The 21,541-nt window shown below is 42.7% G+C and overlaps 1 protein-coding gene across 1 annotated transcript in view; it reads right to left on the bottom strand.

Annotated features, from left to right (window-relative positions):
• Positions 1 to 21,541, bottom strand: part of HYDIN (HYDIN axonemal central pair apparatus protein) — a 2,443,906-nt gene that overhangs the window by 493,873 nt on the left and 1,928,492 nt on the right. Inside the window, exon 82 of the mRNA XM_030205004.1 lies at positions 16,518 to 16,722. Coding sequence (XP_030060864.1) covers positions 16,518 to 16,722 — 205 coding nt within the window. The remainder of the gene's footprint in view (positions 1 to 16,517; positions 16,723 to 21,541) is intronic.

Here is a 21,541-nt window from a genome sequence, read left to right as displayed (position 1 = left end):
AAAAATAAAGGTCCAAAGCATGTCTGATGTTATCCATGGCCTTACGGTGGGCCACAAATCCCACTTGGTCTGAGTGAATGAGTGTCGGCATTATAGGTCCAAGTCTATTTGCCAGCACCTTTGCCAATATTTTGACATCTGCATTCAGAACCGAAATAGGCCGATATGTGTTGGAATGTAATTGTATTTTACATGCATTGCCTGTCACCTATTATTTCTCTGTGATTACTCTGTGACCTCTGATGTGAATTACTTAGAGAGGTCACACTGCTATGCAACTTCCTGTGGGGGTTAGACACAGCAGATGCAGCACATGGAGCACATGGAGCTCATGATCTCTCCTAACCTGAGAGGATCTATGGTGGTGTGAGCATCCATTACCATCTAAGCACATGGAAGGAGCTGATAATACAAATGTATAGTAATATGTATATATAAGCCTGTCTGATTATAATCTAACTACAAACTGTGAGTAAACAGATGTTTTGTTACTTCAACTTTAAAGTGACTCAGCAGTGAATTATTCAGGGGTGAATGAGAGAGAGATGAAGAAAGAAATTAACATTTCTAAAGCTGAAGCTGTGTGTACTAAAATCTGCTAATTATTTACTACAAATAATCCAACAAAAGGGTTATGGGCCCAGGGTCCAGGAATTGAAAAAGAAGAGAAATATTACCAGGCAGAAAAAAAGGCCACATTTTTCTCTTAAGTTTTAAAGGAAAGATTCAGTCTGTCTCTCTCTCCCCCCACACAGCAGACAGAAGGCTAAGAAAATGGCTGAGGGAAGAAATTCACCATTGTTCTATTCTCTCAAGGTGCCTAGATTAACTGAGTTTAATTATCAGCAGTGGGAATTAAGATTCATATGTTTCCTTCGAGCAAAAAGATTAGATATATGCTTAGACCAAGACAGAACAGCTGAAAATATGGCTGAATGGGACAATGCAAACTATTATGTGAAGTGCATGCTTTGGAAGCTCTCTCAGAGAAACAAGCCATATTAGTGGAGGGAAAAGATACACCAAAGGACATTTTATATAAACTGAGAACTATGTATGCAACTACATATGCAAAGCAGCAACCAATTTGGTTGGCAGAGTTGAATGAAACCAAATTAAGGGATAAAAGTAAATGTAATGATCACATTATGTATCTTATGTCTTCATTTCAAAAGCTAGAACTTTCTGGAATTCCCATGTGTGATGCATTGAAAAGAGCATTTCTTTTTACCTCACTATCAAAGAAGTTTGATGTTTTTAGGTCTGTAAATGAGGCCATTGAAGGGCAATCTTTTGAACAGGCAACATCAAAACTAAGGCAGGAATGCATAATAAATGATTCTGAGGAGATGTGTTCTCAAAGCAAGTCAGAGAGAAATGAAACAAATTTCTTGGCAAAGAACAGAGGAAGGCGGAGCTATGGGAAAACTCCACCCAAGGGCAAGCTGATTTGCTACTCATGTGGAAAGGAGGGACATGTATCTAAATGGTGTAAGGAAACACAAAACACTCCCTCTAGCTCACCTAAGCCAATGGAACTAAAGAATTTTCAAACCAGGAAATGTATGAAGGACAAAGATAAACACAAGGGCTTTCTAATGGCAGAAAAATCTTTGACTATGGTAAATAATAATTCAAATGAAAGTACTTGGATTTTGGATTCAGGGAGCACATGCCATTTAACCAATTGTAAGATTTCTTTCAGGAAATGTGTCCAGAGGAAGGTATTCTTAAAACTGCAAACGCAGGGACTGCTAAGATCCAAGCAAAAGGTATTGGATTCTTAAAATGCAAAGTGTCTAATGAAGTTAAAGAAATTCCTGTAAGTGATGTCTTGTATATTCCCCAAGCAGTTTGCAATATGCTTAGTGTATCTACATTAGATAAGAAGGGATTTGCGATTCATTTTGAAAACAGTAAGTGCACAATCTCTAAAAATGATGAAGTGTATGCTGAAGCTTTTATGCATAATGATGTTTATAAGCTGAACATTTCAGGTGAAGCCTCACATATGGCGCAAGTAAGGAAGAATGATGGTAAATGTAGTCTGGAAATCTGGCACCGCCGCCTGGGACATCGTGATTCTAAGGTGATCCAGGATCTTCGCAGTGAGCAACTAGCCACCGGCATTCAGATAAGTGCAGATGCTGGTAAAATGGAGAAATGCATAGACTGTGTCACTCAAAAAGGTGTGAGACCCTCATTTCCTGCATACACAGGAAATAGGAGTAATAAAGTGCTGGACTTAATACACAGTGACTTATGTGGACCGTTTAATATCCCATCATTGGGAAATAACAGATTTGTGCTAATATTCTTGGATGATTTCTCTAGATACTGTGTGGTCTATTTGCTGAAAGAGAAAAGTCAAGTCACAGACATGCTGAAGAAATACGTAGCCATGGTGAGCAATAAATTTGAAAGAAAACCAAAGGTTCTTCAGACCGACAATGGTGGTGAGTTCACTTCACAAAGCATGCGCACATTTCTAGAACAAGAAGGCATTCAGCATATCACAACAGTAGCATATACACCAGAGCAAAATTCTGTTGCAGAGAGAAAATTTAGGTCACTTGTGGAAATGACCAGATGTATGCTGTCAGATAGCAATCTCCCTAAAAGACTATGGGGGGAAGCCATTCTCACAGCAGTGTACCTACAAAACAGAATGCCAACTAAAGGCGCTGAGCGCACACCACATGAGACATGGCATGGTAGGAAGCCAAACCTGTCACACATAAGAACATTTGGAAGTACAGCATATGCTCATGTACCAAAGCAAAGAAGGCATAAGCTGGATTCCACAACAGAAAGGGGCATTTTAGTTGGCTATGCTCCAGGACACAAAGGATATAGAATTTTGAATCTGAAAACTGGCATTGTTGGCATAAGACATGTTACATATTTTGATGAAAACAAAAGGGTTGATAAAGGCTGGATTATCCCAGATGAGCCTTATCATCCAGAATATGAAACTAGAACCATAATAGACATGCCAGTGTATATAAATGCCATACCAAGGCAGATGTCTGAAAGCAACTCACCTGTATCTAACGAGGAACAGGCAGAGGAAACAGACACAGAAAGGATCATTGAAGAAGACAGTACAGTTGGAGAAGGGGAATCAATTGGAGAAGGACTCTCAGATTTAGAGGATGCGGAAAGGTCAGACCAACCTGTTGTCAGACGCTCATCCAGGGAAAACAAAGGTGTTCCACCCCCAAGACTGTCTTACCTAACAAAGTCAGCAGAAGCTCAAGAGCCCTTAACATGGGATGAGATTGAGAAAATGCCAGCAGAAGAAGCTGCTGAATGGCGTAAAGCTGCACAAGAAGAAATTGATGCATTGGATAAAAATAATACTTGGATTCTTACAAAATTACCTCCTGGCAAGAAAGCTATAGGATGCAAATGGGTATTCAAGTTAAAAAGGAATGCACAAGGAAAAGTGGAAAGGTATAAAGCCAGATTAGTGGCAAAGGGATATCTTCAAAAATATGGAGAAGATTTTGATGAAGTGTTTGCACCTGTAGTGAAACACACGACAATCAGAACACTTCTGAGCATTGCAGTCTCAAAAGGCATGCAAGTCAACCACATTGATGTGAAAACAGCATTTCTTCACGGAGATATAACTGAAGACTTGTACATGGAACAACCAACAGGTTTCATAAATACAAAACAAAGACAGCTAGTGTGTAAATTAAACAAAGGTCTTTATGGATTAAAGCAAAGTGAAAAATGTTGGAATGACAAATTGCATGAAATATTGACAAATTTAGGATTTAAGCAAGGTGAAGCAGATAAATGCTTGTACACTAGGTGCAGAAATGGACAATATGCATACATTTTAGCTTTTGTTGATGATCTGCTCATTGCAAGCAAAAGTGAGCAAGAGTACAAGGACATTGTAAAGTGTTTAAACCTCAATGTTGAGATAAAAGAACTTGGTAATGTGTCATACTATCTTGGTATAGAAATTGAGAAACAAAATGATGGTTCTTATCTTCTAAGCCAGAAGCAGAAAATAAATGAGCTTATTGAAAGTTTAGGTATGCAAGATGCCCAAGTTGCAAGCACTCCCATGATCACTGATTTTCTGAAGGATGAAACAGTAAGAGAACCTTTACCAGATAACATCCAATATAGATCAGCCATAGGTAAGCTTTTATATCTAGCTACCACATACAGGGCTGATATAGCAAATGCAGTAGGAATTTTGAGCAGAAGGGTCAGCTCACCTACCAAATCAGATTGGACTGCAGTTAAAAGGATGGTAAGGTATTTAAAGGGTACCATTGATTGTAAATTAAAGATTTCAGCCAATAGTAATCCAAAACTAATATGTTACTGTGATTCAGATTGGGCAGGGGATCATTCTGATTATAAATCCACAAGTGGATATGTGTTTATGTATGGAAATGTACAAATTTCATGGGCCAGTCATAAACAAAGTATTGTGAGTTTGTCTTCTACAGAAGCTGAATATGTGGCAGTATCGGAAGCGTGCAGAGAACTGATGTGGATTGAAAAACTTTTGCTGGATTTTGGAATAGCTGAAAAGAGACCAATCCAGATAATGGAAGATAATCAGAGCTGCATCCGACTGTCACAGAATGACAAGGTTCAGTCACGCACCAAGCACATCGCAACGAAATACCACAACGTGCGAGAGTTGGCAAAAGAAGGGGTCATCAGTCTACACTATTGTCACACCAGTGAGATGACAGCTGACATCATGACCAAACCGTTACCCAGAGAACATTTTGTGAATCTGCGTATAAAGCTTGGACTTTGTATGAATAAATAATTGCATGACAGTTATGCATGAGAAGGGGTTTGTTGGAATGTAATTGTATTTTACATGCATTGCCTGTCACCTATTATTTCTCTGTGATTACTCTGTGACCTCTGATGTGAATTACTTAGAGAGGTCACACTGCTATGCAACTTCCTGTGGGGGTTAGACACAGCAGATGCAGCACATGGAGCACATGGAGCTCATGATCTCTCCTAACCTGAGAGGATCTATGGTGGTGTGAGCATCCATTACCATCTAAGCACATGGAAGGAGCTGATAATACAAATGTATAGTAATATGTATATATAAGCCTGTCTGATTATAATCTAACTACAAACTGTGAGTAAACAGATGTTTTGTTACTTCAACTTTAAAGTGACTCAGCAGTGAATTATTCAGGGGTGAATGAGAGAGAGATGAAGAAAGAAATTAACATTTCTAAAGCTGAAGCTGTGTGTACTAAAATCTGCTAATTATTTACTACAAATAATCCAACAATATGAACCACAGTCCGCAGGGTCTTTGTCTGGTTTGGGCAACACCGCAATCCATGCCTCCATAATAGAGGAAGACAAGGTCCTCCCACCTTCCACCTGGTTAAAAAGATCAGCAAGTATCGGTGCCAATTCAAGGGCAAACTGCTTATAAAATTCTTTAGGAAGCCCGTCCAGCCCAGGGGACTTATTTGATGGTAGGCCTCTAATGGCCTCCTGTACCTCAAGTGGCATAACTGGTTCTTCAAGCAAATCCCGATGTCTACCAGCCAAGGGAGAAAGCGTACAGTTCTCTAAATATTCCTCATTAGAGTCCATAGAGGTGTGAATCTCCTGAGCGTATAATGCTGTATAAAATTCCACAAAATGATTACGGATCTGCTCAGATGTAGATAACATTGAACCTCTCGTCACGCACTTGTTCACCATACGATCTACCTTTTGTCTACATAGCTTTATTGCAAGAAGCCGGCCTGCCTTGTAGGAGAATTCATAAGCTCCTGCCCTGTACCGTGCCCGCACCATACTAAGTTGTTCTGAGTAAATAGAGTCCAACTTCACCCGTTCCCCACTCAGCTGTTGCATAATCTGAGGAGACCGATCTACCTTGTGCTGACCCTCCAATTGGTGTATGCGCTCCAAGCAGCGTGTTATTTGTAACCTGCGTACCCTAGCACGCTTGCTAGCAATTTGCAAAAAGTAGCCCCTAGAAATCGCTTTCATGGCATCTCAAATGGTTGCAAAAGAGGGCCCCGAGTCTATATTAAGCTCCAGGTACTCTTGCAACATTACTCGGTAGCCCGCCTCCATCTCTGGCTCCTGCAGCAGGCTAGTATTTAAGGTCCATTTCCTATCTTTAATTTCAGCCCATATAGTTGGCAAAGTGACCCATACTGGAGCATGATCTGAAATTGTCACACTACCCAGACCCGCAGACGGCCCCCTTTCTACCAACGCAACATCCACAAATATGTAGTCTGTTCGCGAATATGAATCATGAACTCGTGAGTGAAATGTGTAATCTTTATCCGCCATATGTGTCAACCTCCACAGGTCTAGGGTTCCCAGGGAATGCACCAAAGATTCTAGAGCAAACGTCTCTTTCTTCCCCCCATCAATTCTAGGAGATCCAGATTGGTCCTGGGCGGGATTCATAACTGCATTGAAGTCACCCCCCATTATTAAAGAACCCTTTACAAACCCTGCCAGGGAATTCTTCACCTTAACAAAAAATTCTACCTGCCCAGAGTTAGGGGCATACACAGATGCTATCGTTAAGTCCACCTGTTGTATTTGAACATGCATAAAGATAAAGCGTCCTCCCGGGTCCTTCTTAACTTCCATTATCTGCACCCCCACAGATGAATGAATCTTAATTGCCACACCACAGGTTTTAGAAGCTTCTGCGGAAGCACAGTAGACCCCAGGGTAGCCTGAGCAGGAGAGAAGCCTTTCATACCTACGCCAAAGGTGTGTCTCTTGCAAGAGAACCACGTGTGGTTTGAGCTGTTGCATTTCTTTATATAGTTTTTGCCGTTTTTGAGGCATATTAAGGCCCTTAACATTATAAGATAATACTTTTAAGTCCATACTCATCAGTCAACTCAAGAAGAACACATTTCTGAAGTTTTCAGCCTTAACTGTGCAATCCAAGTGACTATACATCTGATTGCTGTTATCAAAACTGTCCCCCATATCATATCCCCACTATCCCTATCCCTTTCCCTTTGTCCTCTCCACAACCCATCCCCCTCTCCCATCCTACCCCTCCGCTGCACCCCCTTCCCACATCCAACCACACAATGTACACCCCAGCCCCCCCCCCCCGATCCACGCCCCTCCCCCTTTCAGCCACCCACCAGACAATGCCAGCCGGCACTGAATGGGATATGCAGAGAGTGGAGGAGTGGCCTAGTGGTTAGGGTGGTGGACTTTGGTCCTGGGGAACTCAGGAACTGAGTACGATTCCCGGCACAGGCAGCTCCTTGTGACTCTGGGCAAGTCACTTAACCCTCCATTGCCCCATGTAAGCCGCATTGAGCCTGCCATGAGTGGGGAAGCGCGGGGTACAAATGTAACAAAAAAAAAAAAAAAAGTAATCCACAGACCCGACTAACCGCCCGACTCCCCCCCGCATCAATCACACACCCACACCATCTTATACCTATAGCACATACTACCAACTCATCCATTGCTTCTCCACCACAATAATAATAGTTACCACTTGAGCAGTGCCCAATGTCCAAACTGTTTTACATGTCCCAAAGCTATAGCACTGATCAATTATGCAGAATCCATCGTTGATCAAGCCAATTCAGGTCCCACGCTTCGAAGACTTCTGCCCAACTCGTTTCCACTTCTGGAACTTTGCTTGCGTAGCTGGCGCCTGCCCCACCGGTGGAGTCGCCGTTGCAGTTAGGCCCGCTTCATGAAGGCTCTGCCATGCTTCCAGAACTCGGCGAAACCGGAACTGTTTGCCTCTTAGCTCAAAGCACACCGCGAAGGGAAAGCTCCAACGGTAAGGGATCTTTCCTTTTGCAAAATCTCGAGAACAGGCTTCATAGCCCTTCTCTGTGCCAAAGTGTAGATCGATAGATCCTGAAAAACAGTGACCCGTGCCTAATTATATTCCAGCGTGGTGTGTTTTCGGGCCTGCTGCCAAACTCGCTCCTTAAAAGGGTATGACGTGAAGCGCGCACCACTATGTCTCGAGGTCTGTTTCCCATAACTTTGCCCAATGAGCGATCCGCCTTCTCAATCAGTATCTCATCAGGGGCAAACGTTTCACCCAGAATCTGCTCGCACAAGGTACGTACAATGGTAGGGACATCCTCTCCGTCTCCGCTCTCCGGTACCCCACGGAATCTCAAATTGTGCCGACGACTCCGGTTTTCGAGGTCGTCTAGTTTATACTGTAGATCCTCTGCTTGTTCCGCTAGCTGGGATACGCGCACTTCCATCGCCACAGTAGTTTCAGCCTGTTCTTCCGCTCGCTCTTCTAGGGCCTCCACGCATCCACCCAACTCCCTTAAGTCTAAGCTAATGGCGTCCACATGCTCCAGGATCTCCAACCGTGAGGCCTTGATTTCCTCCCTGATCGCCTCCAGGTATTTGGTTAAATCTTTTGGAGGAGTTTTCTTTTTTGTAGCTATATTTCAGTGGTCCGTGTGGGAGGATTCAGTGTCGGAATCAGACAACCTCCACAACTCTGGAGACTCATGGCGGGACAGGCCCTTCGCCAACTGTCGAGTGGAATACCACTCCCCCTCTCGCTGCTGCGACCCCGATATTTTGCTCATCGTGATCAGTAGTGGCCATGCTCTTCTGCCAATGATTAAAATTGCAATTTTATGGTGGATTGGCTTGGATGGTGGTTCGATGGTGTAGGAAAATGCAGGAGCTAGACATTCAGGCAGCCATCTAGCCTCGTGATGTCACTTCCTCTTCTGCAAGTTAACGACTTTGAATAACTTTGTGTCATCAGCAAATTTAATTACCTCGCTAGTTACTCCCATCTCTAAATCATCTATATATATAAAAGGCAACCCCAACGTTCTGAAGCCTCCAAGGAAGTTGAGGCGCCCGAGATATCCGGTGTGCCCTGGAGTGTCTGCACCGCCCTCGCGTCAAAACGTCATGACGTCGAGGGCGGAGCTATTGACACTCGAGAGCCGAAACGGCCCACAGCGAACAAGGCAAGTAGCTTCGAGGGACGGAGAGAGGGGGCCCCTTGCTAGCGCCCGTTTCATTCCGCTCAGAAACAGGCATTTTTTCCTAGTTTATAAATATATTAAAAAGCAGCAGTCCTAGCACAGAACCCTGAGGAACCCCATTAACTACTCTTCTCCATTGTGAATACTGCCCATTTAACCCCACTATGTTTCCTATCCTTCAATCAGATTCCTCTGAATATCACCCTAATGAAGAAGGCAATCTCTCAATATGTGCTCTCCCTGCTACAGTGGCTAAAATTTTCCAACTGTGCCGGGAGTCCTTTGTCATAAGATCACACCAGGAGCTGCAGGGTGGAGATAAGCTGAAGATAGAGAAATACTCTGGAACTCAGGCTGCAGAGTGCCCCCAGTCTTTTTTTGTCTACCTCCATCTGCTGGTCAACAGTCATAACCCACAAGTTCTGGGTTGGTCTTGTCAGAACAATAAAGAATTATTTTTTAGTTATTAACTTGCATGTGCTTGCACTCATCCCTGTCTTCTTCATTTGGGTTTGCTTTCCATTTTCTGAAAGATGCTCTTTTGGCTTTCGACACTTCTTCCACCTCACCAATAAACCACACTAGATGAGATTTTTTTTGTCTTCTTTCAACTTTTTTTGATGCATGGAACACTTTTTATCTGGGCTTCCAAAATGGTATTCTTAAATAACCTCCATGCCTCATGCAAACTTTTGATCCCGACAACCATTCTATTTAGTTTTCTTGCTAAATAATTTCCTCATTTTATATCATAGTTTTCCCTTTTTTTTTAAATTAAGTGCAACAGCTGTAGCTTCTTTTTAGCATCTTAGTTTCAGTGATGACAAATTTAATTCCATTATGATCACTATTGCCTAGTGGCTCCACCATTATTACCCCTTGCACCAGGTCCTACATACTGGTACTCACTAGATCTAAAATACTTTCCCCTCTGGTCAGATCCTGACCAATTGTTATTTACGGAATCTAGAAACTTTATTTCCCTGGCTTTTTCCGATGAAGCATTTACCCAATCAATATTGAGGTAATTGAAATCTCCCATTATTACTGTATTTCCAAATTTGTTTTCCTTCCTAATTTCTGTTAGCATTTCACTATCTGTCTCTTCATCCTATCCAAGTGGCATATAGTATAACCCAGTTGCTATGTTCTACTGTGATAATTAGGATGGTGTCCCTATTTCCTCACTGCCCTCTCCTTCTGGAATAACCTAAGCAAACCTCAATATGGGGTAACAGTATAGATGTAGTTTGGGGGGACAAGGGGGCACTGCCCTCCAAAACAAGCTGACCCTACCACATGTGGGTCCAGCACCCCTCCATCACCCCCATCCTGCCGGCATGCAAATGCTCGGCAGGTTGTCAGCCCAGGCAGCTGAATATGGGCTGCCTCTGGGCTGGCCCTGCCAAGGCCTTTCCTGTGTCATGTCCCGCCCACAAGAAGTTACATCAGAAAGGCAGGACGCAGCACAGGAAAGGCTCTGGTAAGGCCGGCCCAGAGGTAGCCTATATTCAGCTGCCTTTGCCAGCAACCTGCCAAATATTTGCATTTGAGGGGGGGGGGGGAGTGATGAAGAGTTGCCAGACCCATGTGCAGTGTGTGTGTGTGTGTGGGGGGGGGGGGGGGTAATGAAGAGGTGCCCAACTCGTGCGGGGGACAGAAGAAGAGAGAGGGATGAGATGCTGGACCTTGGGGGAGGGAAGCAGAGGGAAGAGAAAGCATGAGACCCGGAGCAAGGGAGGGACAGGATCTTGGACCTGGAGAGAGAGGAGCAGAGGAAAGACAGAGAGGAGAGACCTGAAGCAAAGGGGAAGGAACCTGGAACAGAGAGAGAGAGAGAGAGAGAGAGAGACAGACAGAACCTGGACAGGAGGGAAAGAGGCTGGACCAGTGAAGGTAGGGAGAGAGAGATGCTGGATCACGGAGGTCACGGGTAGGAGGTGAAGGAGGAAAGGAAGAGATGCTGGATCTTAGGGAGGAAGGGAAGCAGACGAAAGAGAGATCCACAGACCTAAAGCAAATGGGATGGGAAGAGATCTTGGACTTGAGGAGGGGGGAGAAGAAGGAAGAGAGAGAGGAGAGATCTGAACCAAAGGGGAGCAGGTTATATATATAGAGAGAGAGAAAGAGAGAGAGGGAGGGAGGGAGAGAGAGAAGAAACTGGATAGGTGAGAGATACTGGGCCAGTGGAGGTAGGGAGAGAGAGAGATGCCAGACCATGGGGGGGGGGGGGGGGTCAGAGGTGGGGGTGAAGAGGGAAGGGAGGAGAGAGGGGAGAAGCTGGACATGGGGAGGGACAGGGGCACAGAGAATAGATGTTGAGCATAGAGGGAATGTAGAGACAGGAACACTGAGGGACAATGATGGACACATGAGGAGAGATAGAGAGGGGCTGATGAAAATGAGGGGAGGATTGGGACACAGAGGGGGGATGATGATGAATATGAGGGGAGGACAGGAATGCTAGAGGAACACGCTGGATAGGATGGATAAGGGATGCAGAGGAAAAATGGATAGTGGAATTGAGAGAGAAGAAAATTCAAAAGGGCAGGAGACTCTGGAAAGAGAGTTAAGAAATAGAGAAAAACAGAAAAGAGACATTGGGAGTAAGGCAATGCCCAGACGACAAAGGTAGAAAAAAGTATTTTATTTTTTCTGAATTTATTAATTGTAAGCTTTTGGAAATGTGTATCTTTGGTATCTTGCATGTAAGTTTCTATTTCTATTACTATGACAAGTTTTCTATATAGGTCTGGAATGTGTTTGCTTTTTGCAGGTTTTTTTTTTTTTTTTTTTTTTACTGGAGCTCTGAAGGGGTTCCCTCTTCCCCCTTCCCTGGGTCCCCTCTACTTTGGAAGAGATGGTGTTATAGGGAGCTCAACTTAATTTTTTGGCCTAGGGCCCATTCAGTCCTAGCTACGCCACTGGGAAAAAGAACAAAAAAAACAATCACGGGGCCACAGTCTCTTGGGTGTGACTACAAGCTCTGTGTGGTCTCTCCCTCTCTGACATCAAATTCCTGTTTTTGAGGGGGTAAAACCAGTATAGCTGGTAGCGTGTGCAAGTAGGGGCAGAGGCTTGTTTTTATTAAAAGGAGCCCTTAATTTGTAATGTAGTATTTGGAATATATCAAGATTTGAAATTTATACCTTTTATCTTTATATTTTGCACAGTATAGGGGGACACACACTACTGTTTCTCTGGTGCTATATTGTGTGCAAAGTTTGGCTTTTGGGAGTTCAGTTTAATTTTTTGTCTACATGTTTCTATTTTTAGCTTTTAGCAACATTCTATCGGTGAGGGTCTATCTGCATTCTGTGTGTTTGGAAAAGACCGGGTATTCTGTTAGCATTGAATATCTGTGCAGGATCAGTCTGTACTAATCTGGCTTGCTTAGTACCATTAACAAATCTATGTAGTATTGATGTTCTGTTATCCACTGCAGTAAAAAGAGCCCTGGAGTGTGGCAAAAATGACCCCCGCCATGAGTGCAGGGACCTTTTTCCCGCAGCTTGGTAAAAGGACCCCTAAGTATGTATCTTGGGCAATGGAGTGTTAAGTGACTTCTCCAAAAAATCAAGGAACAGCAGTGGAATTTGAACCCAGGCTTCCCTGGTTGGCAGCTTGCTGCTGTAATCATTAGATACAGTTAATACAGATGATACCTATTCCAAACATGTTTGGTAACCCAACAATAAGCTAAAGGCTGGCAGATCTGAAGCCTGGTGGCGTAACTAGGCAAATCAGTTTATGGTTGCTAGTAACCACAGAATTTCTGTTAAAGTGCTGTTGAATACTACTGTTCACTCACAGGGCCAACAGGAAGATGCTGGACTGGGGATCTAGAACTGACTGCTAGTCAAGTGTTAAAGTACCTGCATATATTAACAGAATACTGCACATACTATTCTGTTTAATATGTTGTATTATTTTGGGGTATCAAATCAAAAGACAATAGGATAACACAGCAAACAGAACTCCTAAACAGTACCACGTAGATTTGTTAGTGGTACTCTTTAGGAGTTCTGTTTGCTGTGTTACCCTATTCTCTTTTGATTTGATACTCTTATAGTCTGACGGGATAGGTTTTTTCCCTTTTATTTTTTATTGTATGATTTTGGAGTACATTATTTAGAATTTTGTTTGGCACATAATTCCCTGGAGTGGTGTTCAGTGTGCATATTACCATCAGTAAGAGAGATAACAGGGGTGGCAGCTGGTGGCTCTGCACCATAGACACCTTAAAGGGGTCCTTCCCTGCTGTGTTCAATAGTAAAGGTATAGTAGGGGGATTTTTGATGTAGGTGTTGCCTCCCCCACCATAAGGATTTTAACTTGCCCCCATCATACCCCATCCCACCCCACCTTACTCCTACTCATCTGAGCCTCCCCAAACAGTTGAGTCACTGACTGCCTATTATGGATTGGAGGCTGAAAGTGGAGGTCAGCATGAGGAGCAAGAAAACTGGGAAACTGTTGTGGAAAATGTTCAGAGAGAAAAGAGGATTTAGAAGGGATATTAAGGGCAATTCTATACCTGATAGGAGCCTATTCTGTGAAGGAAAGTAGGGGCTTACTTTCCTTTATAGAATAGGCTTCTATTAGCTGCCTAGATATAGGTGCTCTATTATAGAATTGCCTGTTATGTGTGTTTGTGTAGGGGGAGGAGGAGAGGGAGGTGTAGAAGTGGTGGGATCCCCCAAGCCCCTTTTGTTCTGTTGTGGGTAGATGGAAGGTCGGGTGGTGGGGTTGCTAAGCCCCTTTTGTGGTGTGGTGTTCTACTGGGGTATATTTTCCACCTAGGGATTTGTAACAGTCCAGCCTGTTCTGTTTTCCCAGCAGGAGGTGTATTGATGTTCTATGGAAGTGTTTTCTAATCAGTAATCATGGTAAATTGGTATACTGTTAATGGTCCTCTCAGCCCTCTCATTGTGTTTAAAATGGCTTCCTTCAGAAATGTATAAAGTGTAACACTGAAAAGCAACATATCAAAGTGTATATGTTGCTTGTCAATGTGATACCCTAAAAACTTCTGAAGGAGGCTGTTTTTGACACAATGAAAAATGTTGAGATGAGCTTTACCAGTACATCTGAGAGTCTGAGATAATCTCCGGGCAATGTACCCTGATCTAAGAGCAAGGATCACTCTGTAACTGTTATGGAATACACAAAACTAATCCATCTGAAAATGTTATTCTGTAAGATAAGAAACTACTTCCTGCCACTGTCAGTCATTTCTATATCTAGAGCCTGTGTATTTTTAAGGTTCATACTGACATGGAATATAGTATAACATGAAGCACTGGTTAAAGAAGGAGGGAGGGAGAAAGAGAGAAACATCTGGGCTTTGGAGAGGGAGAGAACAGGTTGCAGTAGTGAGGGGAAGGGGAGAGTGATAGTGTGGACTGTCCTCAATAATTCATGGGGATGTGAGATGGGGGGGGGGGGGGGGGGGCACCATGAGACAAACTTCCGTTGGTGCTGGCTCATTTCAGTGAAAAAAAATCTTTACTGTTCAATAAACTGGGTTCCCATCCAGTCCATTTTTGAGACAACCGTAATGAATATCTCTCGCGGCACCTTATGCCTGGAATAGACTTCCTGCACCTATATGTCTAGCTCCATCTCTACCTGTTTTCAAATCTACGCTGAAAACCCACTTTTTCACTGCTGCTTTTAGCGCCTAGCCACAATTGCCCTCCCCTTGTCCCTTCCTTCCTTCCCACCCATTACTTCCCTCACCCGTAACTGTCTTGTCTGTCTGTATTATTTAGATTGTAAGCTCTTTTGAGCAGGGACTGTCTCTTTGTATCAGGTGTTCAGCGCTGCGTGCGTCTGGTAGCACTATACAAATGCTAATAAAAATAAAATAATAATAATATGTATGATATATATATGTAAATGAATATGCTAAATGTATCCCATCCCACACTTTGCCCCCCCCCCCCAAATGGAACAGTCAAACTACGCCTAAGGTTAACTGCTTGGAAGAGAAAGAAAACCTCAGCCAGCATCTCACTGAAGGGAAGGGATTAACCGAGTCCCAGTAGACCCCAAGTTTAAAGGGAAAAGCCCAGTTGGGGAGGAAGTGAAAGGTAAAGGGGAATGACATTTCCTCTTACCTTACAAAAGCACATGTTGGTTTCAAGACAAGACAGAAAAGGAAACTTTCAGCCCTCCAGAAGAACTAATAAGAAGGAGCAAGGTTATGTCTATTCAAATGTGGGGGAAGACAGCACAGTACAGGATTCTAGGACTCCAACAGGTTGGGCTCCCTTACTCAGTTCAAAAGGTTACTACTACAATCAGGGAATAGAGAAGAAGTGCCTACAACTCCCAGAGAAACCCTTTACCAGGAGAGGGGTTGATACTAAGGTATGGAAACAGAAAGTCAGCCCATGGAGAGGGTTCTGCAGAATAACTCAGCCCAGGGGAAGTAGCCAGAAAGAGGAGCTACTCAAGGGGAGGAGATTAGGAACTCATGAGCTCAGAATGAAGTTGGGTTGGGATGGAGAAATTGGATATAGAGGAAGCCCCACATTCCATGGAACCAGAAACTTTGGACAGAACACAGAGGAGCCATCGCAAGCAATGGCGGTGGAGGAGGATGGAGAACCAGTAATGTTCTCCAGCAACCTGATGGACACTGAGAAAGATTCACAGATGGAACACTGCAAGGGAGGAGACTGCCACGGCCCTGACGCTGAGGAGAAGCCTGAGCTGTGTTTTTAGTTCTGTTGGACAAACATTTTGTTATTGAAAAGTAAGCAAGATACTGTGGACCTCTAATGCAGAGTAACTTTAGCTAGGAGTCTGGAAGAAGTTATTCTCCAGAGTTATTTATCACTCTTTCCTTAGTCTCATACTTGCATGGAGAATACTGAGGTGTCACTTGCTTGTTTCCTGTTTGTTGGAACTAGACAGAGTATTGCAGAGCTAACTTGTCTACATTGGAGTAGACTGTGTTCTGGAACATTTGGACTTGTGCCAACCTATAGAGTTTGTCTGACCAAGTTTCAACGACTTATAAATATTGCCAGTGGGAAATTAGCTTGTTCCATATCTAGGAGCAGGGAGTCAACACATACTAAGGGAGATTCAAAGTCAGAGAAGCATCTAAACTCATGACACTATCCAAAAAGACTCTATATTGCCTTTTATTTTCTGCTTGACTCTATGCCATGCTTAACAAATAGAGCCGCAGTCCACTAATATGATCTACCCTGACATTTGTACCCTGGTATCATGGTATCTATTGTTAGCCTCCTCCTACCAGTTCTCAGAAATGGATATTATGTCTAACTCGTTATGTACTGCCATATGTTCTAACTCTCTCATTTTATTTTGTAGACTTCTGGCATTCATAAACAATTTATCTATTGATCACAGCTGCTTATGTTCTTACATGCTAAAATGCACAAACGTTAGTACAACAAAACCACGCAAAATCAAATTCATCCTGAATCCTGAGAATGACTGTGCCATGGTTTAAGCTTCAACAGTGCGTACCTGGTATGCAGCCCTCAGTCACCAGCCCATATGGAATGCCATTAGGCTGGTCAGTTGGATCTCTGTCAGAGATGTCTATAGCCAAAAACTCCTCACTCTTTCCCAACAGATCGGCATGGCACTCCACCATGATACTCTGATTTCCTCCTGGAGGGATGTTTCCAAATCCAGGAGAAACTGTGAACATACCAGTAAGGAACCGTGCCTGAGGAAGTAAGCAAACAAGAAAAGGCCTCAACTTTTCACAATCCTTTTAGAAACAATTCTTCTGATTGTGAACAAAACTTTGGGATTGAAAATACGAGGGCTTTTTTTGAGGGGATACTTGGGGGCACTGAGTATTGGCACCTTTTTCCATTGTCTGCTAAAATTGATCCATGGTCCCCAAGTTTTAATGAAAAAGCTCAGGCTCTACACACAACTTCTTCCTTGTCATAGATTAAGTGACTGATTGCAGGGGGGCCTGGCTATTGTGGGGTGAGTTCCTCAGTGATTACCCCACCCCTGAAGGGTGGCCAGGCATTTGAGTACCAGCATCTTTTTTGCTAGAAAAAACACACTGGAAAATATTAAGGTCTATGTGCCTCCCAATGGAAAGCATACTATGGTTATGAGTATAGTGTGATGATGCAGGAAAACCTACAGTACATTCAGATGCTTTGACTGCTTATATCTTAGGGAAGGTTTCTGTACTTTCCCAGCACTTCTGATTATGAAACTGCAATGACACATTATACTGGGAATGTAAACTCTTCAAAACAGAACTCAAAACTGGGAGGCTTGTGATCAGCACCTGAGACTGAATGCAGAAGGGATATAAGCACTGTATGACTTAACTGATAGTACTAACATCTATTATTCAACTAACTTGTTACATGATAGTCTAGATACTATTTAGGCTTTGGCCATGTACGTCCTTTATCATTCTCTGTTGAATAATAATAAACCTGAATAATACACGGGATTGAACAATTTGTCAGAGGTATGTAGCACAAAAAAATTCATTTAATTTAGTTTCCTCTAGTGTTTATTCAGATTTTTAGTTTGTTTTAATCTTTTTTTCCAATGTCATAAATACTATGCACTATTCATAACTAATGTATACTATTTGCAAAGGGCACAGACATGACATCAATAATAATGTTCTTTTGCTCAGTAATGTTGGCTTCACTGCTGTCCCATAGAATTCTTTTTTTTAATGTTGGTGGAGTACCTTTCTTTTATTTTTAAGCAGAACCTGAGTATACTGAGATTTTAAGCTTTAAGATTGTAAGCTCTGTTGAGCAGGGACTGTCTTTTCATGTTAATTTGTACAGCGCTGCGTAAGTCTAGTAGCGCTATAGAAATGTTTAATAGTAGTAGTAGTAGTAGTAGATTGAAGTCCTGGATGCTTTTCATGGTCATTTGATTAATTTTACCAGAGAACTGAATCACTTATTGGACTATAAGAACACTTACACCATTGAACTTATTGGCAGAGAATCGAGCGCTACTTTGTTGTGCTGACAAAGGAGTGTGACTAAGGAGCAGGTCGCTCCTTAGGGCGCTCCTTTGCGTGAACTTTAGTTATTTTTTTAAAGAAATTGTTGAGTTTGTTGGTGGGAATTGGACTATGGCTGTGATCGAGGTGGTGACAGGGAGGTGAGGTATGGGTCATTGGTGTGAGTTCAAAATTGTAAAAGGGAGGTTAGAACATAAGAACATAACTGGTGCCATACAGAGTCGTCCAAAGGTCCATCAAGCCCATTATCCTGTTTCCAACAGTGGTCAGTCCAGGTCACAAGTACCTGGCAATATTCCCAAACAGTACATTTTATGCTGCTTATCCTAGAAATAAGCAGTGGATTTTCCCAAATCCATCTTAATAATGGCTTATGGACTTTTCTTTTAGGAAGATATCTAAACCTTTTTTAAATCCCGCTTAGCTAACTGCTTTTACCACATTCTCTGGCAACGAATTCCAGCATTTAATTACACGTTGAGTGAAGAAATAATTTCACAGATTTAAGTTTACTACTTTGTAGCTTCATTGTGTGCCCCCTAGTCCTAACATTTTTGGAAAGAGTAAACAAACGATTCATGTCTACCCATTTCACTCCACTCATTTTTTATAGACCTCTATCATATCTCCCCTCAGCTGCCTTTTCTCCAAGCAAAAGAGCCCTAGCCACTTTAGCTTTTCCTCATAGGGAAGTCATCTCATCCCTTTTATTATTTTTGTCACCTTCCTCTGTACCTTTTCTAATTTCACTATATCTTTTTTGAGCTGCAGTGACCAGAATTGCATACAGTATTTGAGGTGCAGTCGCACCATAGAGCGATACAAAGGCATTATAATGTCCTCATTTTTGTTTTCCATCCCTTTCCTAATAATACCTAACATTCTATTTGCTTTCTTAGCCGCCGCAACACTGAGCAGAGGGTTTCAACATATCATCAACGACGACATCTAGATCCCTTTCGTGGTCGGTGACTTCTAACGTGGAACCTTGCACGATGTAGCTATAATTCAGGTTCCTCTTTCCCACGTGCATCACCTTGCACTTGCTCACATTAAACATCATCTGCCATTTAGACACCCAGTCTTCCAGTCTCATAAGGTCCTCTTGTAATTTTTCACAATCCTCCGATGATCTAACGACTTTGATTAACTTTGTGTCGTCAGCAAATTTAATTACCTTACTACATTCTATTTGCTTTCTTTGCTGCCGCTGCACACTGGATACAGGGTTTCAACGTGTCATGAACAATGACACCTACATCCTTTTCCTGGTCGGTGACTCCTAATGTAGAACCTTGCATCACGTAGCTACAGTTCAGTTTCCTCTTTCCACATGCATCACTTTGCGTTTGTCTTCGACCATCTGTACATCCAGTATCCAAGTCTCGTAAGGTCCTCATGTAATTTTTCACAATCCTCTTGCAATTTAACAACTTTGAATAGCTTTATGTCATCAGCAAATTTAATTACTTCACTAGTTATTCCAATATCTAGATCATTTATAAATATGTTAAAAAGCATTGGTCCCAGTACAGACCCCTGGGGAACCCCACTATTTATTCTTCACCATTAAGAATACTGACCATTTAACACTACTCTCTGTTCTCTATCTTTTAACCAGTTTTTAATCCACAATAGCACACTACCTCCTATCCCATGACTCTCCAATTTCCTCTGGAGTCTTTCATGAGGTGATGTGCCAAATGCCTTTTGAAAATCCAGGTACACAATATCGACCGGCTCACCTTTATCCACATGTTTGTTCACCCCTTCAAAGAAATGTAATAGGTAAGTAAGGCAAGATTCCCCTTCAATAAAACCATGTTGGCTTTGTCTCATTAATCCATGCTTTTGAATATGCTTTGTAATTTTGTTCTTTAATAGTCTCTACCATTTTGCCCGGCACCGATGTCAGGCTCACCGGTCTATAATTTTCCAGATCTTCTCTGGAACCTTTTTTAAAAATTGGGGTTACATTGGCCACTCTCCAATCTTCTAGTACAATGCTTGATTTTAAAGATAAATTACATATTACTAACAATAGTTCTGCAAGTTCATTTTTCAATTCTGTCAGTACTCTGGGATGAATACCATCCAGTCCTGATCTGCTACTCTTCAGTTCCTCCAGGTTTATAGAGATTTCATTCAGTTTCTCTGACTTGTCAGCTTTGAATAACATTTCTGGCAACATTATCTCTCCTAAATCTTCCTCAGTGAAAATCAAAGCAAAGAATTCATTTAATCTCTCTGTTTTGTCTTTGTCTTCCCTGATTGCCCCTTTTACCCCTCGGTCACCAAGTGGTCCAACTGATTTTTTTGCCAGCTTCTTCCTTTTAATATACCTAAAAAAAAATTTACTATATGTTTTTGCATCCAACGCAATCTTTTTTTTCAAAGTCTCTCTTTGCCTTTCTTATCAGTGCTTTGCATTTGACTTGCCAATCCTTATGCTGTTTCTTATTATTTTCAGTCGGTTCCTTCTTCCATTTTCTGAAGGATTTTCTTTTAGCTCTAATAGCTTCCTTCACCTCTCTTTTTAAACATGCCAATTATTGATTGGTCTTCCTTCCTACATTTTTAATACATGGAACATATTTAGACTGGGCTTCCAGGATGGTATTTTTGAACAGCATCCATGCCTGTTGTAAATTTCTTACCTTCGCAGCTGCTCCTCTAAGTTTTTTTTTTTCACCGTTCTCATTTTTTTTGGTTACATTTGTACCCCGCACTTTCCCACTCATGGCAGGCTCAATGCGGCTTACATGGGGCAATGGAGGGTTAAGTGACTTGCCCAGAGTCAAAAGGAGCTGCCTGTGCCTGAAGTGGGAATCGAACTCAGTTCCTCAGTTCCCCAGGACCAAAGTCCACCACCCTAACCACTAGGCCACTCCTCCACTCACATGTGCTCCACTAAGGACTAGGTCTAGAATTCTTCCTTCTCTTGTTGGATCCCGCACCAGCTGCTCCATAAAGCAGTCCTTGATTTCATTAAGGAATTTTACCTCCCTAGCATGCCCTGATATTACATTTACCCAGTCAATATCTGATCGGAAGCCAGTGAAGCGACCTGAGGAGAGGGGTGATATGAGTATATCGGTTCAGGCGGAATATAAGACGTGCAGCAGAGTTCTGAATGGATTGAAGGGGGGATAGATGGCTAAGTGGGAGGCCAGTGAGGAGAAGGCTGCAGTAGTCAAGGCGAGAGGTAATGAGAGTGTGGATGAGAGTTCGGGTGGTGTGCTCAGAGAGGAAAGGGTGAATTTTGCTGATGTTAAAGAGGAAGAAGCGACAGGTCTTGGCTGTCTGCTGGATATGCACAGAGAATGAGAGGGAGGAGTCGAAGATGACTCCGAGGTTGCGGGCAGATGAGACGGGGAGGATGAGGGTGTTATCAACTGAGATCGAGAGCGGAGGAAGAGGAGAGGTGGGCTTTGGTGGAAAGACGATAAGCTCGGTCTTGGACATGTTCAGTTTCAGGTGGTGGTTGGACATCCATGCAGCAATGTCGGATAAGCAGGCCGAT

Source organism: Microcaecilia unicolor, chromosome 5 (genome assembly GCF_901765095.1).
Source record: "Microcaecilia unicolor chromosome 5, aMicUni1.1, whole genome shotgun sequence".
NCBI classification, from domain to species: domain Eukaryota; kingdom Metazoa; phylum Chordata; class Amphibia; order Gymnophiona; family Siphonopidae; genus Microcaecilia; species Microcaecilia unicolor.
This window is presented reverse-complemented; position numbering and strand designations above follow the sequence as displayed.